The sequence below is a fragment of the Carassius carassius genome, chromosome 1 (assembly GCF_963082965.1).
Source record: "Carassius carassius chromosome 1, fCarCar2.1, whole genome shotgun sequence".
NCBI classification, from domain to species: domain Eukaryota; kingdom Metazoa; phylum Chordata; class Actinopteri; order Cypriniformes; family Cyprinidae; genus Carassius; species Carassius carassius.
The window spans coordinates 41,934,706-41,955,553 of NC_081755.1; the positions used below are offsets into that span (position 1 = coordinate 41,934,706).

At 36.0% G+C, this 20,848-nt stretch overlaps 1 protein-coding gene across 1 annotated transcript; it reads right to left on the reverse strand.

Annotated features, from left to right (window-relative positions):
- Positions 1–1,149: 1,149 nt before the first annotated feature.
- LOC132151477 (adhesion G protein-coupled receptor E1-like) lies at positions 1,150–11,025 on the reverse strand. Its single transcript, XM_059559591.1, has 18 exons — positions 10,744–11,025; positions 8,956–9,039; positions 8,534–8,689; positions 8,298–8,450; positions 7,404–7,556; positions 7,163–7,206; positions 6,954–7,073; positions 6,400–6,553; positions 6,194–6,310; positions 5,894–6,081; positions 5,629–5,799; positions 4,157–4,351; positions 3,856–4,073; positions 3,696–3,762; positions 3,448–3,539; positions 3,146–3,314; positions 2,449–2,544; positions 1,150–1,606 (listed from the first exon to the last, which is right to left on the reverse strand). Exons 1-18 carry the CDS (start codon positions 10,769–10,771, stop codon positions 1,565–1,567), a joined length of 2,247 nt encoding a protein of 748 aa, XP_059415574.1. The 5' UTR covers positions 10,772–11,025; the 3' UTR covers positions 1,150–1,564.
- Positions 11,026–20,848: the final 9,823 nt, after the last annotated feature.

Below are 20,848 nucleotides of genomic sequence, written 5' to 3' on the forward strand. Positions count from 1 at the left end.
AATAGCTATATAAATCTCCCATTACTGTACAATCTAGATACATTGATTTATCTCTCTGTTTGAACTCAACCCTCATTTGTTTTGAAGCCTACAGAACAAAAGCCACATAAGCCAGTTTATGTTTTAACTCATATTTCAATCTTTGATATCCTGTTTCACTAGTACCATTAGTAGATTCAGACGAACCATAATAGGACTGCAAGCACTTTCACAAATTTAGCATATCAAAGCAGGTTCCGACTCTAATTTAAAGAAGCAGCAGACATCTGAGACGTGAGGGGAATGAAAGTAAACATTTTAATATGAAAACCCCTGCAACATCAAAAAAACACAATAAGCATTAAATAGTGACAATAAGAAAAAGTGCAGAAAATGAAGGCTTCATGTGCAAAATGTAACACTTCACCATAACTAAATATTCAGGACAAGCCAGGAACCAGTTTACGGAGAATAATAATATGGAAAACAAAAGCATTTTCAGAAGTATGAATATCCTGGGGCAAACCTCAATCATCTGCCTGCAGCATTGGTGATGGTTATTTAAAAAATTTTTTTTTTTAAATTGTACATAATTTTCAAAAAAATAAAAAGTCAATAAAAACTTTTAAAAGCATTTTATGAAACATTATTAGGATGTTATATGTACACTACTGATGAAAACACATTAAAAAAGTAATTCTTTTATTCTGCAAGGACACATTATATTTTCCATAAGTGACACTAAAGACACTTATAATTAAAATGTTAAAACGTATATATTTCTTTCGAAATATCTGTTTATCAAAGAGTCCTGAAAACAAATCTATGAAGCAGCAAGCACCAGTTTTCAGTATTGACAAAGATAATACATGTTTCCTGATCATCAAATAATCATATTAGAACGATTTCTGAAGATCATGTGACACTGAAGAATGGAGGAATGATGCTGAAAATACAGCTTCATAACGCCTTATTATATGTAAATAGAAAACATTAATTTTAAATTAGAAAAATATTACACAATATTGAGTTTTATTGAATTTAAAATAAATAATTTCAGCTTAAGACATAAAATAATAATAATAGTAAAAAAATAAAAATAAAATAAAATAAAATAAAATAAATTCCTCCAGGAGGAAACACAATGTATTAAATCTTTTTGAACTTAAAGATCAGGATAAATTGAACGATTTTTCTGAAGAACAGTGCTCAGTTTAACTGTTTAACTGAATAAAAAACAAGGCTTTCATGAACAACTCTCACAAAAAAGGTCATAATTGGTCATGTATTTTAAATGAGATTGTGCTGTTTAGTCAAACTGCATCATTTTCTTGAGTTTAAGGAGCAATTGCAACAGAACAAGAGATGCTTTTAAAATATGTCCTGGAAAAATAAAGATATCTTTAAAAGCATTTAAAAATGTTAACATTTTCTTTAAAAAAATGATGGAAGGAAAGGATCCCCTAAAAGAAGAATTCCCCAAATACAATATATGAATATTTTCACAGTAAGCAGATAGAGAAATAATGTGACACTCCAACTTGCAAACAGATGGAAAATTGAATGGTCTTGTGGAATTGACCTCTTAAATGTTTGATTCACCGGTGTGAGTATCACTCCTGGAGGCCTGTGAAAAGAGTGCAGGCAGTCAGAGGATTTGTTTAGCTCATTTATATTCACAGTCACAACTATAATTATTATTGGAGAACACACAGCTCAGTTTGACTAAGATACTTCAGTGTTCATCACCTCTCTTCTTAAGCATTCAGAAACTTGCAAATGAGAAAAGCTATTTTCCTTCTGAGCGTGCAGTTAGTATGTGATCTTTGACATGCGTGTAATTATTGTAATGAGTACGCTTCAACTCTTGACCTGATTGAGGATCATGTCAAAGCAGCAAGTAAACACATTTAATAATCTCTAAATCTTAAAGGAATAGTTCAGCCAAAAAAATCATAAATAAATGAGTTTGTTTCTTCATCAGAGCAGATTTCGAAGAATTTAGCATTACATTACTTGCTAACCAAAGCATCCTATGGAGTGAATGGGTGCCATCAGAATGAGAGTCTAAACAGCTGATAAAAACATCACAATAATCCACTCCACTCTAATTTATCAGTTAGCATCTTGCAAAGTGAAAAGCTGCATGTTTGTACCAAACAAATTCATCATTAAGGCATTTTAACTTAATGTCATTACACGCCAAAATACCGGTCCACAATAGAAAGTAATATTATGGACAGAGGATATTTTAGGCAGAAACAATTGTTAAAAACTTTTAATGATGAATTTGTTTTCTTTCAAGGCACCCGTTCACTTCAGAGGATCTATTGGTAAGGAAGTGATGTAATGTTATTTACAGATGTAATCTGCATTTTGGACAGCCTGAGGGTGATTTTTCCTATTCCTTTAGCATGCACACATTCACTAAGCAAGAGCTGACCGGCTCCTCTTTGAGACGGAGTTTACCTGTGGTTTGCTTGTTTGGTTTGAGGTGAACTCTGAATATTTCCTCTTCTGTGGTGTGCAGATAAAGGACAGGAATTTGGCATACTCGTCTCTCACCTGTCAGGAAATCACAGAGACATTAATCACACACAACAGCAAGTGCATTGTTACGATCATGAAATTATCATCATAACAAATGTGTTTAATAGAGTTTAGCGGCTTTTAGTCTGTGTTTACGAACTTTGAAGTCAACTAATGCTAATACTCTCTGAAAGATCTCACATCTTTATATATCAGAGGTGCATAAGATCACCCAAAAATAGAAACATTGTTGGTGTGTGTGTTTTTGTTTTAGATTAGTATTTAAAAAGATGTATCTTGTGTTTTGTGCTTGTTCCGCCCGCTTATAAAACTGCCCCTGAAACTGACTAGCAAGCGGCAAATTAAATTCTATTGACTTCTATTTTTTAATAAGGAAAAAATACGATACGATATTAATAATCATTTTTCAATCATTTGAACAATCAAAATTTAAACCCAGCCACCTCTTACTAAAAATGTTTGCTATTATAAATAAACTGCAGTTTTTAATGTTCTGTTTATCATTCCCTGTCCAGTGTCAATATTTATTGTTTTATTATTACCTATCTCTGGCTTAATATTTAGTCATTACATATTTCTTAGCTAAACTCTGCATAAGGAGACGAACAGGACTCACTTGTTTAGAGAGCCAGCAGTGCATGATGAACATCAGCACCCCCTGCAGGCTGCTTAGTATGGTGAAGATGTATGACATCACCACAGTGTTTTCATCAAACTGAAAACAGCCAAACACCCACATGATGCCAAGGATGCACAGCTGAGCGATTGCAGTAATCGTAAATGCCCTGTAGGTGGAGATAAAGACCTGCTTCAAATACTAAAAGCATAAGTGCATAAGACATGTCATTTAAAAACATTTACAAAATCATAATTATTCCAAACTTGGATTGGTAGTGAGGGTTTAAAAACTGTTCTCACTTGATTTTGTGCAGACTGTCTAAGTCTGGGTTAAGGGAGGAAAACTTCTCTGCCAGCTTCGATATTGTTATGAGGAAGAATAATACATTCGCCTGGAACGAACAGACAAAACGTTAGGTTTAAACAACATCTGTCATTCTTTAGATTTCTTTGAAGAGGTTTTTGATTGTTGGTAATGTGGCACTTTCCAAAAATAGCATAAATTATGCTGTTTAAAAGTGGAAAGTGCAATGTTAAAGGGTACTTACAATAATTATGACACAAACTGGCCCATAAAAGCTCCAGATGAAGCCGTCTTTAATGTTGAGCCAACAGCTACAGATAAAGATAAACATCTTAATGTCATCAGAAACAAACCTGCAATTCTAATTAGCATCTGCAAAGACATCAGTAACGTCTAAAACTCACTGATTTTCGGTGCCATATCCACTTGCGTTCACTGAGGCTGAAATGGCCACGATTACAGCAGGAACTCCATAACCAGCGGCAAACATATAGATGGGTCTCAGCGTTGTGTTGAAGACCAGCACCACCATGCGGAAGAGCTGCACTCCTTCCAGACACATCCAGCAGAAGGAAGCCAGGAAGAAGTAGTGCAGAATACCTGCAACGACTGAACAGCCCACCTGGAGAACAGGAAGTGATGAACACTCAGGATGTTTATTATCAGACACGGACAAACCTGACCCTGTGTGAAGCTGCAGTTCACCTCATTCTCTGTGCGGGTGATGCCCACGAGGAACACAAAGTAGGCGATGAAGAGGCTGATGCACAGGTGCAGGTGGATGGTGTTGCGTGTGCTCTGGATGGATCGCACGAAATAAAACGTGACAATGCAGATGAGGAAGCAGATCAGAGACAGTGACAGTCCCACCAGTGTGATCAGACGCAGCTCGTACACATCCTGGTTAAGAGAGAAAACAAAGAGTCTCCTTAGTAGATTTGTGTGGGCACATGTGAAGTATTCTTCTTTCTTTTGTAGCATGCATTTTAATCATCTGTTGCACTGCACATATCATTAAAAGTCATTGCAGTTATTCAAGGTGTGACCTTTGAGCCTCGCCCACAATCCTGAATGGCTATCCTCCTATATTATATCATTGGCTGCGTCTGCAAGCTTAGGTAGCAAGTTAGTGGCTTTGCAAGGCAGCATTTTCGCATGAAGGAACCTGATGAGACTAATGTTAAACATCTGAGGTAGCATAATGATCTACAACAAATTAGAGGGAGATAACTAAGCAAATATTTAATTACTAGACTATTAATTTTAAAAGTTGTTCAAAAACATACATTTATACAAAAACTGATTGACCTGCTGCAACTTTAAAACACTATTTTATTTGTTAACTGGGATGGAACACAGAGGATAGTGTGACAAAGACTAGCGGCTGTAAGTTATAGGCCTACACTGCATGCAGTCATTTGCACACAAACAGTATGGCCAGTTTTACTAACAGCTTGCACCAATGCAAACCGGCTTTTGGCATTAAAGTAGTACTATCAGAATTTAGTCTATTAAAGATGCGCAGTGATTAGCGCCGAAAAGCTGTGAACAGTTGTTTTTGCTCCTGACCTTACAGAATATGCATTTGTAAGGGTTTCCGTTTCAAATGAAACATTTATGGGAGGAGAGTAGCTATGATTGAAATGAATCACGCAACTCGTTTTACTTTTGCACTTGTCAAATTACTGGTATTTGTGCCATTATTAAATGCCCATGTCAAACTATTTTGTGCTTTAAATCACTGCAATTGTTGTTGCTAGTAGGAGGCACCGTAGAGAGCGCGTGGTAGAAGGGAGAGCCATGTTATTTTTAATTTGCTTCAGGAAATAAAAGACGAATTGGAACCCTCAACTAGGAGTTACGCAATACCAGCTCTGTCAAACTTCTTGCAAAACCATTCATTCTTTTCAACGAACTATGGCTTCTTTATTTCTTTGTTTGCGACTATACTAATTTGCACTGCAGTTATTGTATTGGTCGATATGTAAATGAGATGTTGCGTCTGTGTTCTTTAATTTGCACGTTAGTAAATCACCCACAGAAATGCTAATTTTCCCCAAACTGGCCTGTAATATTTATCTTTTAACAAACTCTTTAGTGCATAAAAATAATTTTGTCTTAATAGTTGAACTTTTATGATGTGCTCAAGTTTTGGTGACAGAAGTAAGAATACAAACCCCAATATCATAGAGAGCCATAAGTACAGCAAAGCTGCTGAGGTGAGAACAGGAGCAGACGGTCTGATCGGGACTGGAGCTCACTGTAGAGCAGCCCCGCGTTGACCACGCACCCCCGTCCAGCTCAGGATCCCAAAACACACACACAGGCCCATGCTTCTCATTCTTTTCCTTGGGGGAAATGTACGTGAAGAATAGTTAATTGATAGTGTATCATAATGATGAAACACATTATATGTGGTGCATTGAGAGAATTGTTCCATACCTCCAAGTGATAAAATGTGAAATTAACTGGTTTCATTAGATTGTTTGTCTCTTTGTTGCTAACAGTGGCGGTCACTACTTTTGAATTGATCTTGAAAGTTTGCTTTTTCTCTGTCTCTAAATGGTCAAAAAAGCCATTGAGTGATTCCTCCAGACCTTTGTAGCTGAGCAGAGCTGCAGTCGTGAAGCCTGGTTGATGCACAAAGACAGTAAAACATGTATTATACTGTCGAATAATAAAAAGGTCTCTTTTATTATTATTATTATTATTTACTCTGTTAATGAAATTAGGAATATATACCGAGGTATGTATTTCCTGTTGCTGTGTCCCAGTGGGAGGTTAACTGTGCTCCACTAGTGTCCATCATGAAATCACCCTCAGGTGGAGAAATGCCCCTCATTACTAACAGTTCCACATCTGAAAGGAAAAAAAAAACACATTACAAATGTAAGACTGAATTCAGTGAACTGGATGTATGATACTGACATGTAATATTTTGGTCTTACCAGTTGTAGTGCTTTCTCTCCTGGTCGGGCTTTCTGACAGCTGATGTCCTATCAGTTTTAGCATGCTTTCCACAATACCAAACAATGCTGAGACCTTAGCACTATCAGCACTGAAGCCACCACGAAGCAGATCATCGAGAGCATTCTGAAATGCCTGTATGAGTGGGTAAAATGAGAGAGATTTGTGGATCGAGGCAGTGTTTAAGTATGAGCACTCATCTGAGCTTATTGAACTTAAGTGCATTTATGGTAAATGCTAATGTCATATTTTTATGTCTTTGTTTATTTTCCTGACAATAGAAAATTTAATTAACATCACAAAGTGCACTTTTTTTTTGCTTAAGTGTGTTAAGAAACAGTCATGAAAGCCTCTACAGATACACTTAAGTTGAACTTTTTTGAATTAATATTATATCATTTGCAAATATTATTGTATAAAAGAATGTAATTTTTTTTTTTTTTTATTGATGTGCTTTTTCCACAAGGTTATATATTTAGCCAAACTTGTGTATTTATGCAATAAAACTGATTTACAAATCAGACTGATTTATCACCTGCAAAAATCTTTTTCCGTCTTGTTTTGTAAAGTCCTTCATTCTCACAGGCTCACTCTGATTCAGTATCTGACTGATGTTGGTCATCAAAGAGGCCAGATTTGTGAACTCTGGAAATGGCTAAAACAGAAAAGAGAAATCAGAATTCTGGGTCATTATGAATGACTGAAGTATTCTGTAACAGTAATCAAGTAAAAGTTATGCTGTACCTGGGATGCTTTTATCGCAGTTAATAATATGTCAGACATAAAATCTAAAAAACAAACAAAACAAAACTATAAACAAAATTCATGACCGTTTTTACTGTTTTTGCAGACTTCTGCTCCACATATAGATTTATCAACATCACATACACCTTCAAAAACACCAAAACAGCATTTTGATTTCTCTAAAACAAACCTAAACTTAAATTAGTCAAAATATGAATTTGAATGGTTTTGAAGGACTTACTCTCACAGAGTTCACTTAGTGAAGTATTAGTGAAGTTAGTTCCTCCTGACTTTAGTCTGAATCCAGCATCACAGATGCAGTAGAAACCTCCAACAGTGTTATTACATGATGCATGTTTTCCACAAAAACTGGGATCTTTGCATTCATCTCTGTCTGTAATTTAGGGACAGATAATAAACAAAAACATGTCAACTTAAAACTCTCACTGCAATCAAACAGATGGTCAAAAAGCCAGCTTCACATGTGCAGTAATAACCTCCTTCAGAATTGACACATATTGTATTCAACACATCAACACTGCCATTCACACATTCATTGATGTCTGAAATGAGATGAACTAGGGCTGCAACTAACCATTATTTTGATAATCGATTAGTTGGCTGATAATTTTTTCAATTAATCGGATTAAACACCCTATTTTCTTTATTTTAATTTTACTGACAAAAACACACTATTGCACATTCTGCCCGATGTCCTTAAAACAAATGTGCCAGCTGAATGCTATGAAAACACACAGTAATTAATTTATTAGACCACCTGTCGTAAGACAGAAATATTTTAGGAATTTGTCAAAAAATATTATAAAAATGTTATTGTAATTTTTGGACAAATAACAAACTGAAACAACTAAATAGTATTTATTCACATAAAAACAAAAATGCCTCCTTTTCCTTTGATAACAGCTAACATGCTTGCTTGCATTGTTTATGTACTTTTTGCTTTGAATTAGCACAAACAGTTCATTTTTTACCTTAAAACTTCTCATAAAAAGTTAAATAAGATGTAGGCCTTAAATATTTAATCATAACACTGTTCAATGTCAAATCTGGGTTATTAAGCAAAACCAGAAGCACTAGATGGCCAATAAATTATTAATGTTAAATAGTTTCTTACCAGTACACTGAACTCCTTGTCCTGAATTAAATATATCTTTTCCATTGCTGGATATGTAGCCAGTTGCACATGTGCAATTATAACCTCCTACAGAATTAACACATTGTGTATTAGGACCACAATCAGCGCTGCCGACCACACATTCATTGATGTCTGAAATGAGATGAACAGAGATTCAGATGTTTTCTCTGCTGCACAGAGATCATGTGAGATTCATCATATCAAGCTCTCTTTACCTTCACATTTAATCGCATCTGCTTGTGTGAAATTATGAGCTGAATGATTATTAGGTTTGAATCCTTCATGACACTGACAGTAGTAGCTGCCAGGAATGTTGAAGCATGTTGCATTTCTTCCACAAATGGATGGATCAGTCTCACACTCATCCTCATCTATAACAATGACAGAGAAAGTCTGAATAACCATAGCACCTTTTCCTGATTTTAATTTACAATTCATTAATAAGTGCTGTTTCATGAATGTGTCCTATATCTGCTATAGAATTTCCAGCTATTCAATAATATAAAACAATATCAACAAAACTTGATTATTATTTGTGTGTGTGTGTATAAATGTTGGCATGCACAACCCAAGTCAAATCCTGTTAGGCTCTGACATCAGAGTATCATACTGTATATGTTAGCTTGTTTAATCATACCTACACACTGTCCTCTTCTGCTTATCTCTCCATGTTTGCAGGATGTTATCATCAGGATGTTCTCTGTCAGTGCTAACAGAAGAACTATAAGCAGAAAATAAAGAGTCTGTTACTGCAGGTTTAGTGTCTTTGGTGTAGTTTGATGCACATATAGTATTTATGAGACCACACTAATAATCTGATATTTTTTTTATGTTAACTTGCAAATATGCAGATAGATTTAGGAACTGTCAAAAGTCAAACCAAAGGCATTCAGAAATTAATTAATAAATTCATGATAATTTTACATTTGAGTAAAGTAGTTATGTAATAAAATGGTAACACTGACTATATTGAAATAATGCATATCAAACTGAGCCACATTTTGACCCATCCTAATCTCATAGGAAAGACACGCTAAAATGAACCACATGACTTATTGCCTATAATGACTTTCTTGGCATTCGATTTACTAGGAGGAAAAGTCTTAGACAAAGTTGGAAGACGAATCAAAGAAAAAAAAAATTCTATTGAGCTAATTGTATTTCCACTCATTGTACATGACAGTTGCACTGAGATGATGTCCAGTCGGGAAGTACACTGCTCGAGAGCGATGGGTGTGGTGCTGCGCTGTACTGTGGTTAACAGATTTAACTTACAGAACCAGCGTACAGATCAACACACTGTCACATGCTCTGACCACAGGCTTGGTCAGCCAGAAGACCGTGAAAAAGTGCTCTAACACTTTTTACCACCCCATCGGTGACTCAGCCATAACCTAAGGTGTGGTCTTGCTAATTTCTTTTTTTGTAACCAAGCACCAGGCAAACAATATTTTTATAATTTTGTGCTTATTCTTTTCAGTTTAACAGTAAGGTTTATGTAACACTTTTTCCCTCGTCATAGTTTTTCCTGGTTTTGATGTCGTTGTCCCATCAGCCTGGGCCTCTCAGCTGTGGACACATGAAAACACCTTGGATTTCCTGTCCTGATTTGGTTTCTGCCAATATTTCTCCATTGTCAATGCCAAGAAACGTCATGATTTAAAGTAGATCACCCCAAAATAAAAGAGTCATTGTTTACTCACCGTCAAGTCGTTTCAAACCTGTATGACTTTCATTCTTGCGTGAAGCATTAAAAAAAGGACATTTCTAAGTGTTTTTGAGTTTATCAAAGTGGCTTTGTTAGCAACATTTTTCAAAATAAATTATTTTGTGTTTCCCAGAAGAAATAAAGCGATAGAGGTTTGCAGCGACAATGAATAAATTATGACAAAACCTTAATTTTTCAGTGAACTAACTCTTTAACTTTGAGCTAAACAACACACAGTTTCACTTGTCATTTTCTCACAATATCACATGAACTCGCAATATTTCGATTTTTACTAGTACAGTGTCTTTAAAGGTTAATGAGTTTGCATCTTTGCACAAAATCACTTCTTTCATTTCATTTCAAGGTTGTTTTATGAACAATTAAACAGCATGTCTAAAGACTATGACAGCAGGAGCGAAACCCTCTGAGAAGACAAATAGTCACATTCAGCTGGTGCTTTCCAGATTACTGGAGCTCTCAGGCCCTGCTTCAGATAAAAAAAGAACGACCCCAGTGTGACATCAGATTTTCCTATCTGTTGCAGTTTCCTTTCATGCCCATTTACTGTTTCTCTATTTTTGAAACCTCAATGATTACGCAGTTGTTGGCAGGGCAACGTTTCATTTAACAGAACCACACAGTGGCTCCATACAAACATCTGTGTCTATATTCATAAGTGGAAACTTCAATCCTGAAGAAATCTGAAGCTTGACTCACCCAGACTCAGCAGATACTTGTGCCGCATGGTCAAAGAGCGAAAGAAACTCACAAAATGAAAAATCAATAATGAAAATGGCTTATAATTCCATACAAGTTTTTGAGGCTCTTCAAAAGTCGATTTTCTTCAGGATCCTCTCAAACTACCTTTGGATTCTATGCAAGGCTAGAAGAGTTACTCCTCACCCTTACCATCCAGAAAAGAAAGAAAAAAAACTTTAAAAGTGAGGCTTTTATATTTGAATGTCTTGCTCTCAGACTAGGTCTTGCATCTCTCTCGCTGACTCTAATGCTGAACAAGTCTGAAGTGCCTAAAACAGTTTTGTTGGTCCAGCCCCCTGCTTTGGGTGACACCGAGAGGGAGGGAGCAGGAAAAAAGTAGCAAGAGAATGAAAATTGTCTTCATGATGTCAGTGTAGTGTTGAGTAACTCTTTATTGGCTGTTAATCTTTTTAACAGAATCTATTTCATTAGGAAGCATAAAAAAAAACAATAATAATAATTAATATAATGAATTTATTTACAGATAAAGCATTCAGGTAAAGTTGTAAATCAAATATAAGTTCAAATATAAGTTTAAATTAAGTTTATATATGTAGTTATTTATGTAGCAGAATACTCTCTGCTGGTTAATGCTGAAGATGCATGTGTGCATTTGTACGTGTGACTTCCTGTTTTTTTTTTTTTTTTGTGTTGTCATGAAGGTGTCGAGGAGCTGCTCTTTAAGAGCATTTTGCTTTCAGAGTTGATATTTTATCACCCATGCAGTTTCTAACACAAGTTTTAACATTTTTTTTATTATTGTTTTAGGTTAACAATACTCCAGTGTTCCTTCCCCCAAATGCATTTGCTAAAATAACCTTTAGCCTTTATTCATATGCAGAGGATCCTATGGGAATGCTTGTTTGACAGATTTAATGTTACATTGCTCTGACATTGTCTAAAGTTACATTTGCTCAAACAATGTTCTTCTAGCTGTTTTCCTTTTGGCTATATTCACAAATGGGACAAGTCAACAAGTAGGCTAAGGTCCCAGACCTCTCAACAATGGCACCCATTTGTGTAGTTCTGGTGTTGCTGGGACCTGTTGATTGATTCTTTGATATTGCAGCTTTACTAGCATTGTGGAAGAAAAATGTTTTTCTTCTTACATTATATTTTAAAATGGATGTTGTTGTCAACATTGGAGAGATTTTATCAATACCCAAAAATAAACGAGGACTACTCAACATCATACAGTAAGTGCACTCTCAACGCAAAAACTGAAAGTGTTTTGATACCTCATTAAGAGACCTCAAGTTTTCTTTTATGGAGAAGACATTCCCAAATGATACACTATGATGAGATATGTATGTTGGCATTCATAAACAAACTGAGGTATGAAACAAGAGATTTGTATGACATTCTTCTTTCAGAGTTATAGTAAAAAATAATGTCCTGGCTCTTCCAAGCTTTATAATGGCAGTGAATGTGGTTGCGATTCTGAAGCAAAAATAAAAAGTAGTCCACACAGCTCCCAGGGGTAAATAAAGTAAACTTTAGCAACCATAAAGCAAAATGTTAAAATATCTACACACAACACGCACTGTGACAGCACACACTATATTCATTTTCTTCAAAACTAGTAATTCGAAAGAAATCTATAATATGTAACACTGTGTTGTTTTGTTGAAGGATTGTTGTTGTTGTTTTTAATTTATGATTAATATGAATACAGAAAGGTTCAGTTGAATCTCTATTTGAACCATCATTCAGCTTTGCGGCCTTATATTATGGTAGACACCAGCTAACAGTACATGGGCAGAACAGGATATGAACAGGAAATTACAACAGATGGAACAGATCTGCTAAACATGTCAAAATAAACTCACATCTCTCTCATACGTTTACATAGTAGTGACTCTGCAGAGGTGTTGAATTTTTAGAGGTGTGACCTAATGGTTAGAGAGTCTTGTGATAAGAGACTAGTAACTCAAAGGTCATGAGTTCAAGTCTCGGTAACTTTAGGGATTGAAGGTGAGGGGAGAAAATACAATGCGCTCTCTTCCACCTTTAATACTCATGACTGAGATGAGACCCTTGAGTAAGGCACTGAACCAAAAACAGCTGCCCCATGTTGTGTGTGAGTGTGTGTTCACTACTCACTGTTGTGAGTGTGCACTTGGATGTGAGAAATGCAGAACACAAATTCTGAGTATGGGGCGCCATACTTAGCCACACGCCACGTCCTTTCCCTTTCCTCAAATCGCTTTTAGAATGTACAGTAATATTGGGTTTCCCAACATGTTAATAGCAAACACTGGGGCATAAATACAGAGAGGATAACAAAACTAGACACAGGAGCAAATGGTCAGAGATAAATGAGGGAAACTACAAGAGCTACAAAAGCACTAGAAACAGAACTAGAAACAGGAACAGAACAAAAAAGTCCAAATGGGAGAAAATATTTGTGTGTTCACAGCGCATGTCTGTAGCTCTGTGGATCCAACAGAAACAGTAAATGACACAGACATATTGTGCTGTGCCTCAAAAATGTTTAAAGTCAAATTTACAGGATAGATCTATGAATGCCACTGTTTTGTCACTTGCTCTATTGGATGATGCTAGGCCACTAGCTTTATATTTCCACTAAAAATGTTTAGCTTTTGCATCACCAGGACTAAATGCAATGAAAGTGAAACATTTTAAACTGTGGCTTAAGAGTCCAAATGAATTATAAAGACACTCTATGCACTACTGTTTAAAAATGTAGGGTCAGTGAGAATTTTTTTTTTTCTCAAAATTATCTGATGCTAACCATGCAAGGCTGAGCAGAAATCCAGTCAAAGTATCATTGCTCCAGTCTTCAGTCACACAATCCTTCAGAAATCATTCTATTTTATAATTGAAGGCACCTTTCTTATGTATTGTTGCCTGTTTCAAGTATTCTAGATCAATCAAGTGTATGTCATTGTTTCCTACCAATGTTTATCTTGAACTACTGAAACCCACAGCTGTTCCTCTTATTCTGCTCTTGTCCTACACGCTGCTGACAGCAAGAGAATGAGTGCTGAGAAATTACTTATTCCCCAGATGTTTGGTGATACCAGTCAGAAAAGGGATTTTGGTGCACAGTATTTATAAAACCCCACACTAGGGAAATATAGCAGGTGTAAGAGAACGCGAATATAAAATAAAGGATGTGACTGCAGACGTGCAAGAAACCACAAGATGCATTATACGAAACTAATATATTCAATGTTATTCACCACCTCAAAATATAACATCACTTTCTCATTTCTCCAAAATAGTGTCTTTAATTTGGGTGTTTATTTTATATAATGTTACATATAGATTTCAAAATCTAAATTATTATTTTTTTTTTGAATAAGAAAATAGCTTAATATGATAGTTAAAAAAAAACTTCCAAACTTTGTTACTAGTAACAAATACTATGTACGTGTATGCTTCTTTCTGTATTATTGTAGTTATTTCTGAAGCAGTGTAAAAATATTTGAAAATGTACACTTTGTGAATTGGTTTTAATAAATAAATGCCCCTTTTCACTATACACAAACACAATATTATACTACACTATTGTCTGCTTGTTGATGGTGTAAATGTTACTGTGTTCTGTCGATGTGCTGTCCTTCCTCTTTCTTAGAATCTCCTCGCTTTTCATCTCTGCTTTCATCTTGAGTGCTTATATAGCGTTTAATTTTAACCAGGAACTACCCAACAGCCACCTCTTCCTCCGCAAACCACAAAACCAACATGGTGTGCGTCATGGCTTCACACTAAATGAGCGGGTAGTTGCTATGTTGTTCTATGTAATTTCTAGAGTGTTGATAAGGGTTTGTAAGTGTAATTAATAAAAGTGGTATAAGCACACCTTTCCTCAATACGATATGATTTGAGATATCATTCATGTCAACAGCACAAACAGGCCAACGTTTAACATTTTATATTTTATTAAAATCCCTAAGTATGAGCAATAATTATGATGTTTGCCTTTTTTATAAGCAGTAGAACAGTTTATAGGTCTTGTATGGTTTCTGTTTTTGCCATTTGCTCTGAACTCCTTCCTATTTTTTTCAGGCTATTGACCTTTTGTACATCTTCTGTGGAGGCCTAGAAGAGGAGTAAGTTTCCATAGTTAACTTCTTCAGTTTCACTTCAAATTTAATTCAGTATACCTCCACAACCCCTCGCACCAAGCCTCTCTTTCATTTCTCTCTCCAGTTTTTTTCAACATATGGTCAGTGAAATGAGGTGAAAACGTTGTTAGTCCTTCTGAAAATAACTGTCAACTTCAAGACATCAAACCTTCTAATAACTGGAGTTCTGGAGTTCCAGATACCCAATTTTGCCATGATTCATGTGATTTCAAACATGTATTTAATTATTTATTTAGTTTGATATATATATATATAGCAGAAAAGGTGATGTCTACACCTATGTTTTGGTGGTCAAATATTACAATGACAGAGTTAATGGTGAAATTAGCAATGTGAGAAGGAAATCACAGTATCTGAGCATCACAGCATTTACAAAAGTCCATATTATAATTTATAATAATTTATTCTTTCTACTAATATAATTCACTATATAATATAACTAACAATTTTTTTATATAATACAAAATAACATAAAAAAATTTTTTTTCAAGAATAATATATTTCAGAATTTTTTTTTAAAATATAATATAAAATAATCTCAGGTAAGTGTATTTTTGCTTACCTCTCAGAGTCAGGAAGGCAGTAGTGTGTTTCCAATACATTCTTGTTCTCTCTCAACAACTCTCTCTAACATCACATGCAGATAAGAAGCAATCAGGTGAACAATTAATGGTTAATTCATTGACTTCATAAGAAGGATTACAATGAAATCTCAGAAGATGCAGAATTAAATTTCAAACATATTACATGTAAACTTAATTGACAATCACTCTTTGGGGCCAGAGTTGTCTAATATGATGTCCATTAGGGGGAAGACAAGAGTCCTGCATGCGGGCGGGTACATGCAAGTGAATCGCTAATATCTGATGTAACGGGTGGAATGAAAATTATGTTTAGGGTGTGGTGCGGGTGCAGAGCAGACAGTGACAAGCATAGATAGAGTGCAGGTGCCATAACCAATACTTTTTCGTCTTGGTCTGAAAGTAGCCGATCGCGCTGCCACTGACTGACAGCTGTAGGGATCATATTAAAGGGAGCGCTCTTCGCTTGCTTTCTGTATTTAATCTTTAATCTAAGTGAGTATTGTCTACCTCAGGTAGAAGATTTAATGAGGGTGTGGTTCGGATCGCAGTTTTTATGTAAAATTGGTCGGGTATGGGATTAAATTAGAGTTCCTGTTAGACATTGTGTCGGGTGTTCTGTTAATTACTTCGATTGTGGGAAGATTATTTTACCAGCCAGGAAAGGTGAACAAAAATGCCTTTGTGTTGTTACCACAAGGCATCGCTTAGTTACAGATTCTGGAGGGGATGTATATTTGTAAGAGTGAGGAGGAAGTAGGTGGGTGATAAGTCTGTGGCTGTTCTATATGCAAACATCAATGTCTTGAACTTTATGCGAGATGTAACCGGTAGCCAGTGCAAGGAGATAAAGAGAGGTGTAATATAGGCCCTTTTGGGCGTGTTGAAGACCAGTCGTGCCACTGCAATATTTCTTCAATGTTTAATTGCTCATGATGGAAGTCTAGCCAGAAGAGCATTGCAGTAGTCCAGCCTAGAAATGACAAGGGCCTGGACAAGAAGTTGTGCAGCAAGTTCTGTTTGGAAGGGCCTGAACCTTCTGATGTTGTGCAATGCAAACCTGCATGATCGAGCTGTCTTTTCAATATTGTCCTTGAAGGTCAGCCAATCACCAAAGAATAATGTTTGATGAACCTAGCAGGATGATGAAATCACACTGTAGAGTTGGAGTGGCAGGGAAGCTCAGCCTTTGCCAGGTTGAGCTGTAGGTGATGATCTTTCATCCATGCAGAGATGTCCGCCAGGCAGCCTGAGATCCGTGCAGATACCGATGGATCATCTGGTTGAAATGAGAGATAGAGCTGTGTCATCAGCATAGCAATTGTAGGAGAAGCCATGTGCCTGTATGATGGGTCCCAGTGATGTTGTCATGTTTATGGAGAAGAGAAGGGATCCCAGAGGAAACCCTGTGGCCAGTTGATGCTCTTTGGATGCCTCTCCTCCCAAGGAAACCCTGAAAGACCTACCAGTGAAATAAAATTCTAACCAGTGGAGTGCAGATCCAGTGATGGCAGACAGGAGAATCTGATAATTTACACTTTTAAAAGTAGCAGAGAGATCCAGCAGATAACAGAACGGACGATTTGGAGTCAGCTTTCACTATCTGCAGGGCTACAGTGACCGACGGTAAAGCAGTCTCTTCTGTGAAATAAATAATGTAACTTTGTCTATAAAGGTGTGTACCAAATAGTCCATTCCATTAGAATAACAAAGGAATAGCATTCCTCACAAACTTCTTGTAGATTGCAGGATCTCCAGCGGGAAGGTCCTGACAGTATCTGTTCAGGACCTCCAGAACTGTGGAAGAAGCTAAGATTCTTACAAGGGCTAAGATTGTTTAAAGGAAGACCTACATCGCCATTGAAGAACTGCTACCCTACCATCTTCAATAAATTCTTCTTGCCACAAACATTTCGGTCAAGCCTACTTATTTTTATTTTTTTGTATTAGAGCAGTCTAGTACATTGGTGAGCCACCCAAAAGACTGCTCAGCAAAAATACAGTAAAGATGATGATACACGGGGCAGCTTTTAAGGTTGGAAGGGGTAGTATGCACTGGCCTGTCTAGACATATACTGTTTTGAAAAGACCTTAAAGTGGATCAAAAAGTTTCAGTTGCTGTATTTATATCCAGAGATGAGAAATGGGTGGGTAAGGGAAGAGAGGATGACACAACAGAGGAAAGATGGAAACTGCTTTGTTTTGAACTCTCTCTCACAACAGACACGGAAGAGAAGACAATGCTGAATAAAGTCGTAGTTTTTGCTATCTTTGGACCAAAATGTATTTTCGATGCTTCAAAAAATTCTAACTGACCCTCTGATGTCACATGGACTACTTTGATGATGTTTTTCTTACCTTTCTGGACATGGACAGTATACCGTGCATACATTTTCAATGGAGGGACCGAAAGCTCTCGGACTAAATCTAAAATATCTTAAACTGTGTTCCGAAGATGAACGGACGATCTTACCGGTTTGGAACGACATGAGGGTGAGTCATTAATGACATAATTTTATTTTTTGGGTGAACTATCTCTTTAATGGGCTCGGTGCACAAGATGGCGACGCGAATGTGTGCAGATTTACTTCCAGTCTTACAACGCTCGCATTTACTGTAAGGAAACTTACGTACGAAACTTTGCTAGATGTATATAATTAATGATTTTCTAATTTAACAGCGGATAGTGGTATATCAAAGACATAGGGAAACATCCTCCCTACATTTTTGTGTACCTCTGGAAATTCATCAAGATACAATGCAGAGATCGCTTTATTCTTTCTTCTGTTGATTATGCGGATCAGCGTCAGCGTCAGCATCAGCGGTTAATCAGTCCAGGGATTTCTTCTTTCAAACACAAACCACACAAATGTGCCATACTTTACATTTTCGGAGAGCTGATTTTGTTCTGACTGTTATGTAAGATCAAGTTTCTGACTGTCAAATGAGACGCACAGAGATTCTTCTTATTCTTCTTCCTTTTAATGGCAAACAACTTTTAAGTGTGCATTACCGCCACCTTCTGATATGGAGTGTGGATCACAATAGCCTTTTCTCACTGTCACTACTACCCTTAAATAAATAAATAAATACATACATAAATAAGCCAATAAATAACTTCATAAATATCTAATAACATTATTAATATTCATACATTATCATTATTATTAAATACAACTTCAAATCACACATCCCAGTCTCATGTTTCCCTATTATTTTAAGCGTACTATTTAATCCAGTATGCCCAAATCTCATTCTCGAATTAATGTCCTCTTCTTTTTTATTCCTATTATTTTCTCTCATACCTCCTACCCTCTTTTGGATACTGTAGTACATTCTCGCTTTTGTTTCTATATTCCACTCCTCTTGCCACTTCTTTCTCATTTCTGCTTTAATTATGCTTTTAACTTCCGCCTTACAATATCTTATTACCATTTCTATCTCTGTTTTTTTGTAGCATTTTTGGCATATTTATCAGCCAATTCATTTACTTCTACTCCTATATGGGCTGGAATCCAGATGAATTTTATTACTACTCCTACTCTATTAATTCTATAAACAGCTTGGGCTATTTCCAACAAAATATCCTGTCTTGCTTCTGATTGCATGTTCTTAATACTGGTTAACGCACTGCTTGAATCTGACCCTATTAACACTTCCCTTGACCTACTATTTTCAACCCACTCAAGGGCTAAGAGAATGGCCAGCATTTCTCCTGTATACACTGACAATTTATCATTTACTCTCTTATTAACCATAACATTCTTTTCTGGTATAATGAACGCAGCTCCTACTCTATCATCTTCTGTTTTTGATGCATCTGTATATATCTTAGTAAACATGGAATACTTCTCCTCTAGGTATCTACTAACCTGACTCCTATCAATATTATTCTCTTTTTTCCACTCTAAAAAATGCAAATCTACCCCAAACTCCCCTAATAACCAAGGTGGAACATTAGATAATGGCACAGTTGGGCTTACCGTAATATCTCCTATCCCTATTTCATTGACTGCATTGCTTATTATCCAACCAAAGCTCTTAATCTGTCATCTTTCCCTTTCTTGACAAGGTTGTAACACCTTCTGAGTTGGGTCTTCCATTATGCCCTTTTAAATTTGCCCAATACGTTGATGTTATCTGATTTCTTCTAATCTCCAATGGCATTTCATTCATTTCTACTTGTAATGCTGCTACTGGAGTTGTTTTAAAAGCACCACAACATAGTCTCAGCGCATGACTTTGAATAACATCCAACTTTTTTAATAATGTTCTTGAAGCAGACTGGTAAACTGCACATCCATAATCAATAACTGCCTTAATTAATCCAATATATACTGCTTTCAACGAGGTCCTACTTGCTCCCCACTCTCTACCTCTCAGACACCTTACCACATTCAATATTCTTTTACATTTTTCAACAACACTCTCAATATGTATTTTCCAGTTAAGTTTTTTGTCAAACCATATCCCGAGATATTTAAAACATTCCACTCTCTCTAGATTTTTGTCATAAAGTTCAAGTTGAATCTGTTCTTGATTTTTCCTTTGAGAAAAACAGACTACTTTGGTCTTTCCCACTGAAAACCTAAAACCCCATTCCATTCCCCATTTCTCTACTTCCCCAATTGCCTCTTGCATCTTCCTCACTAAATATTCTATATTTCTTCCCTTTTTCCACATAACACCGTCATCTGCAAATAAAGCAACACTTATAGATCTATCAACTCTACTAAACACTTCATTTATCATAATTGAAAACAAAACTGGACTAACTATACTCCCTTGAGGAGTTCCATTTTCCACTAAATACTTTGTACTCACTTCTTTACCTACTCTTATTGCGATCCACCTATCAGTTAAAAAGTTTTTGATCCAACTATACATTCTCCCTCTTATTCCCATTTGATAAATCTTAATCATTAGTCCTTGTTTCCACAACATATCGTACGCCTTCTCAACATCAAAAAATACCGATACTATACTTTCTTTATTAATTTGAGCTTTCCTAATTTCATTCTCTAAACATATAGCCAGATCTATTGTGCTTCGTCCCTTTCTAAACCCGCTCTGGTAATCCTTTATCAATTTCTTTGTCTCCAAATAATACTTTAATCTTTCATTTATCATTTTTTCCATAATTTTCCCTACATGTGAAGTTAAAGCAATCGGTCTATAACTTTCTGCCAAAGTCGGATCCTTACCTGGCTTACATATGGGGACAATAATTGATTCTTTCCACTGTTTTGGCAAACATCCCACTTCCCATACCTTATTATATAACTTTAATAACGTTTCTTTACTCTCATCATTTAAATTTTTTATCATACAATAACTTATTTGATCATTCCCTGGCGTTGTTTTTCC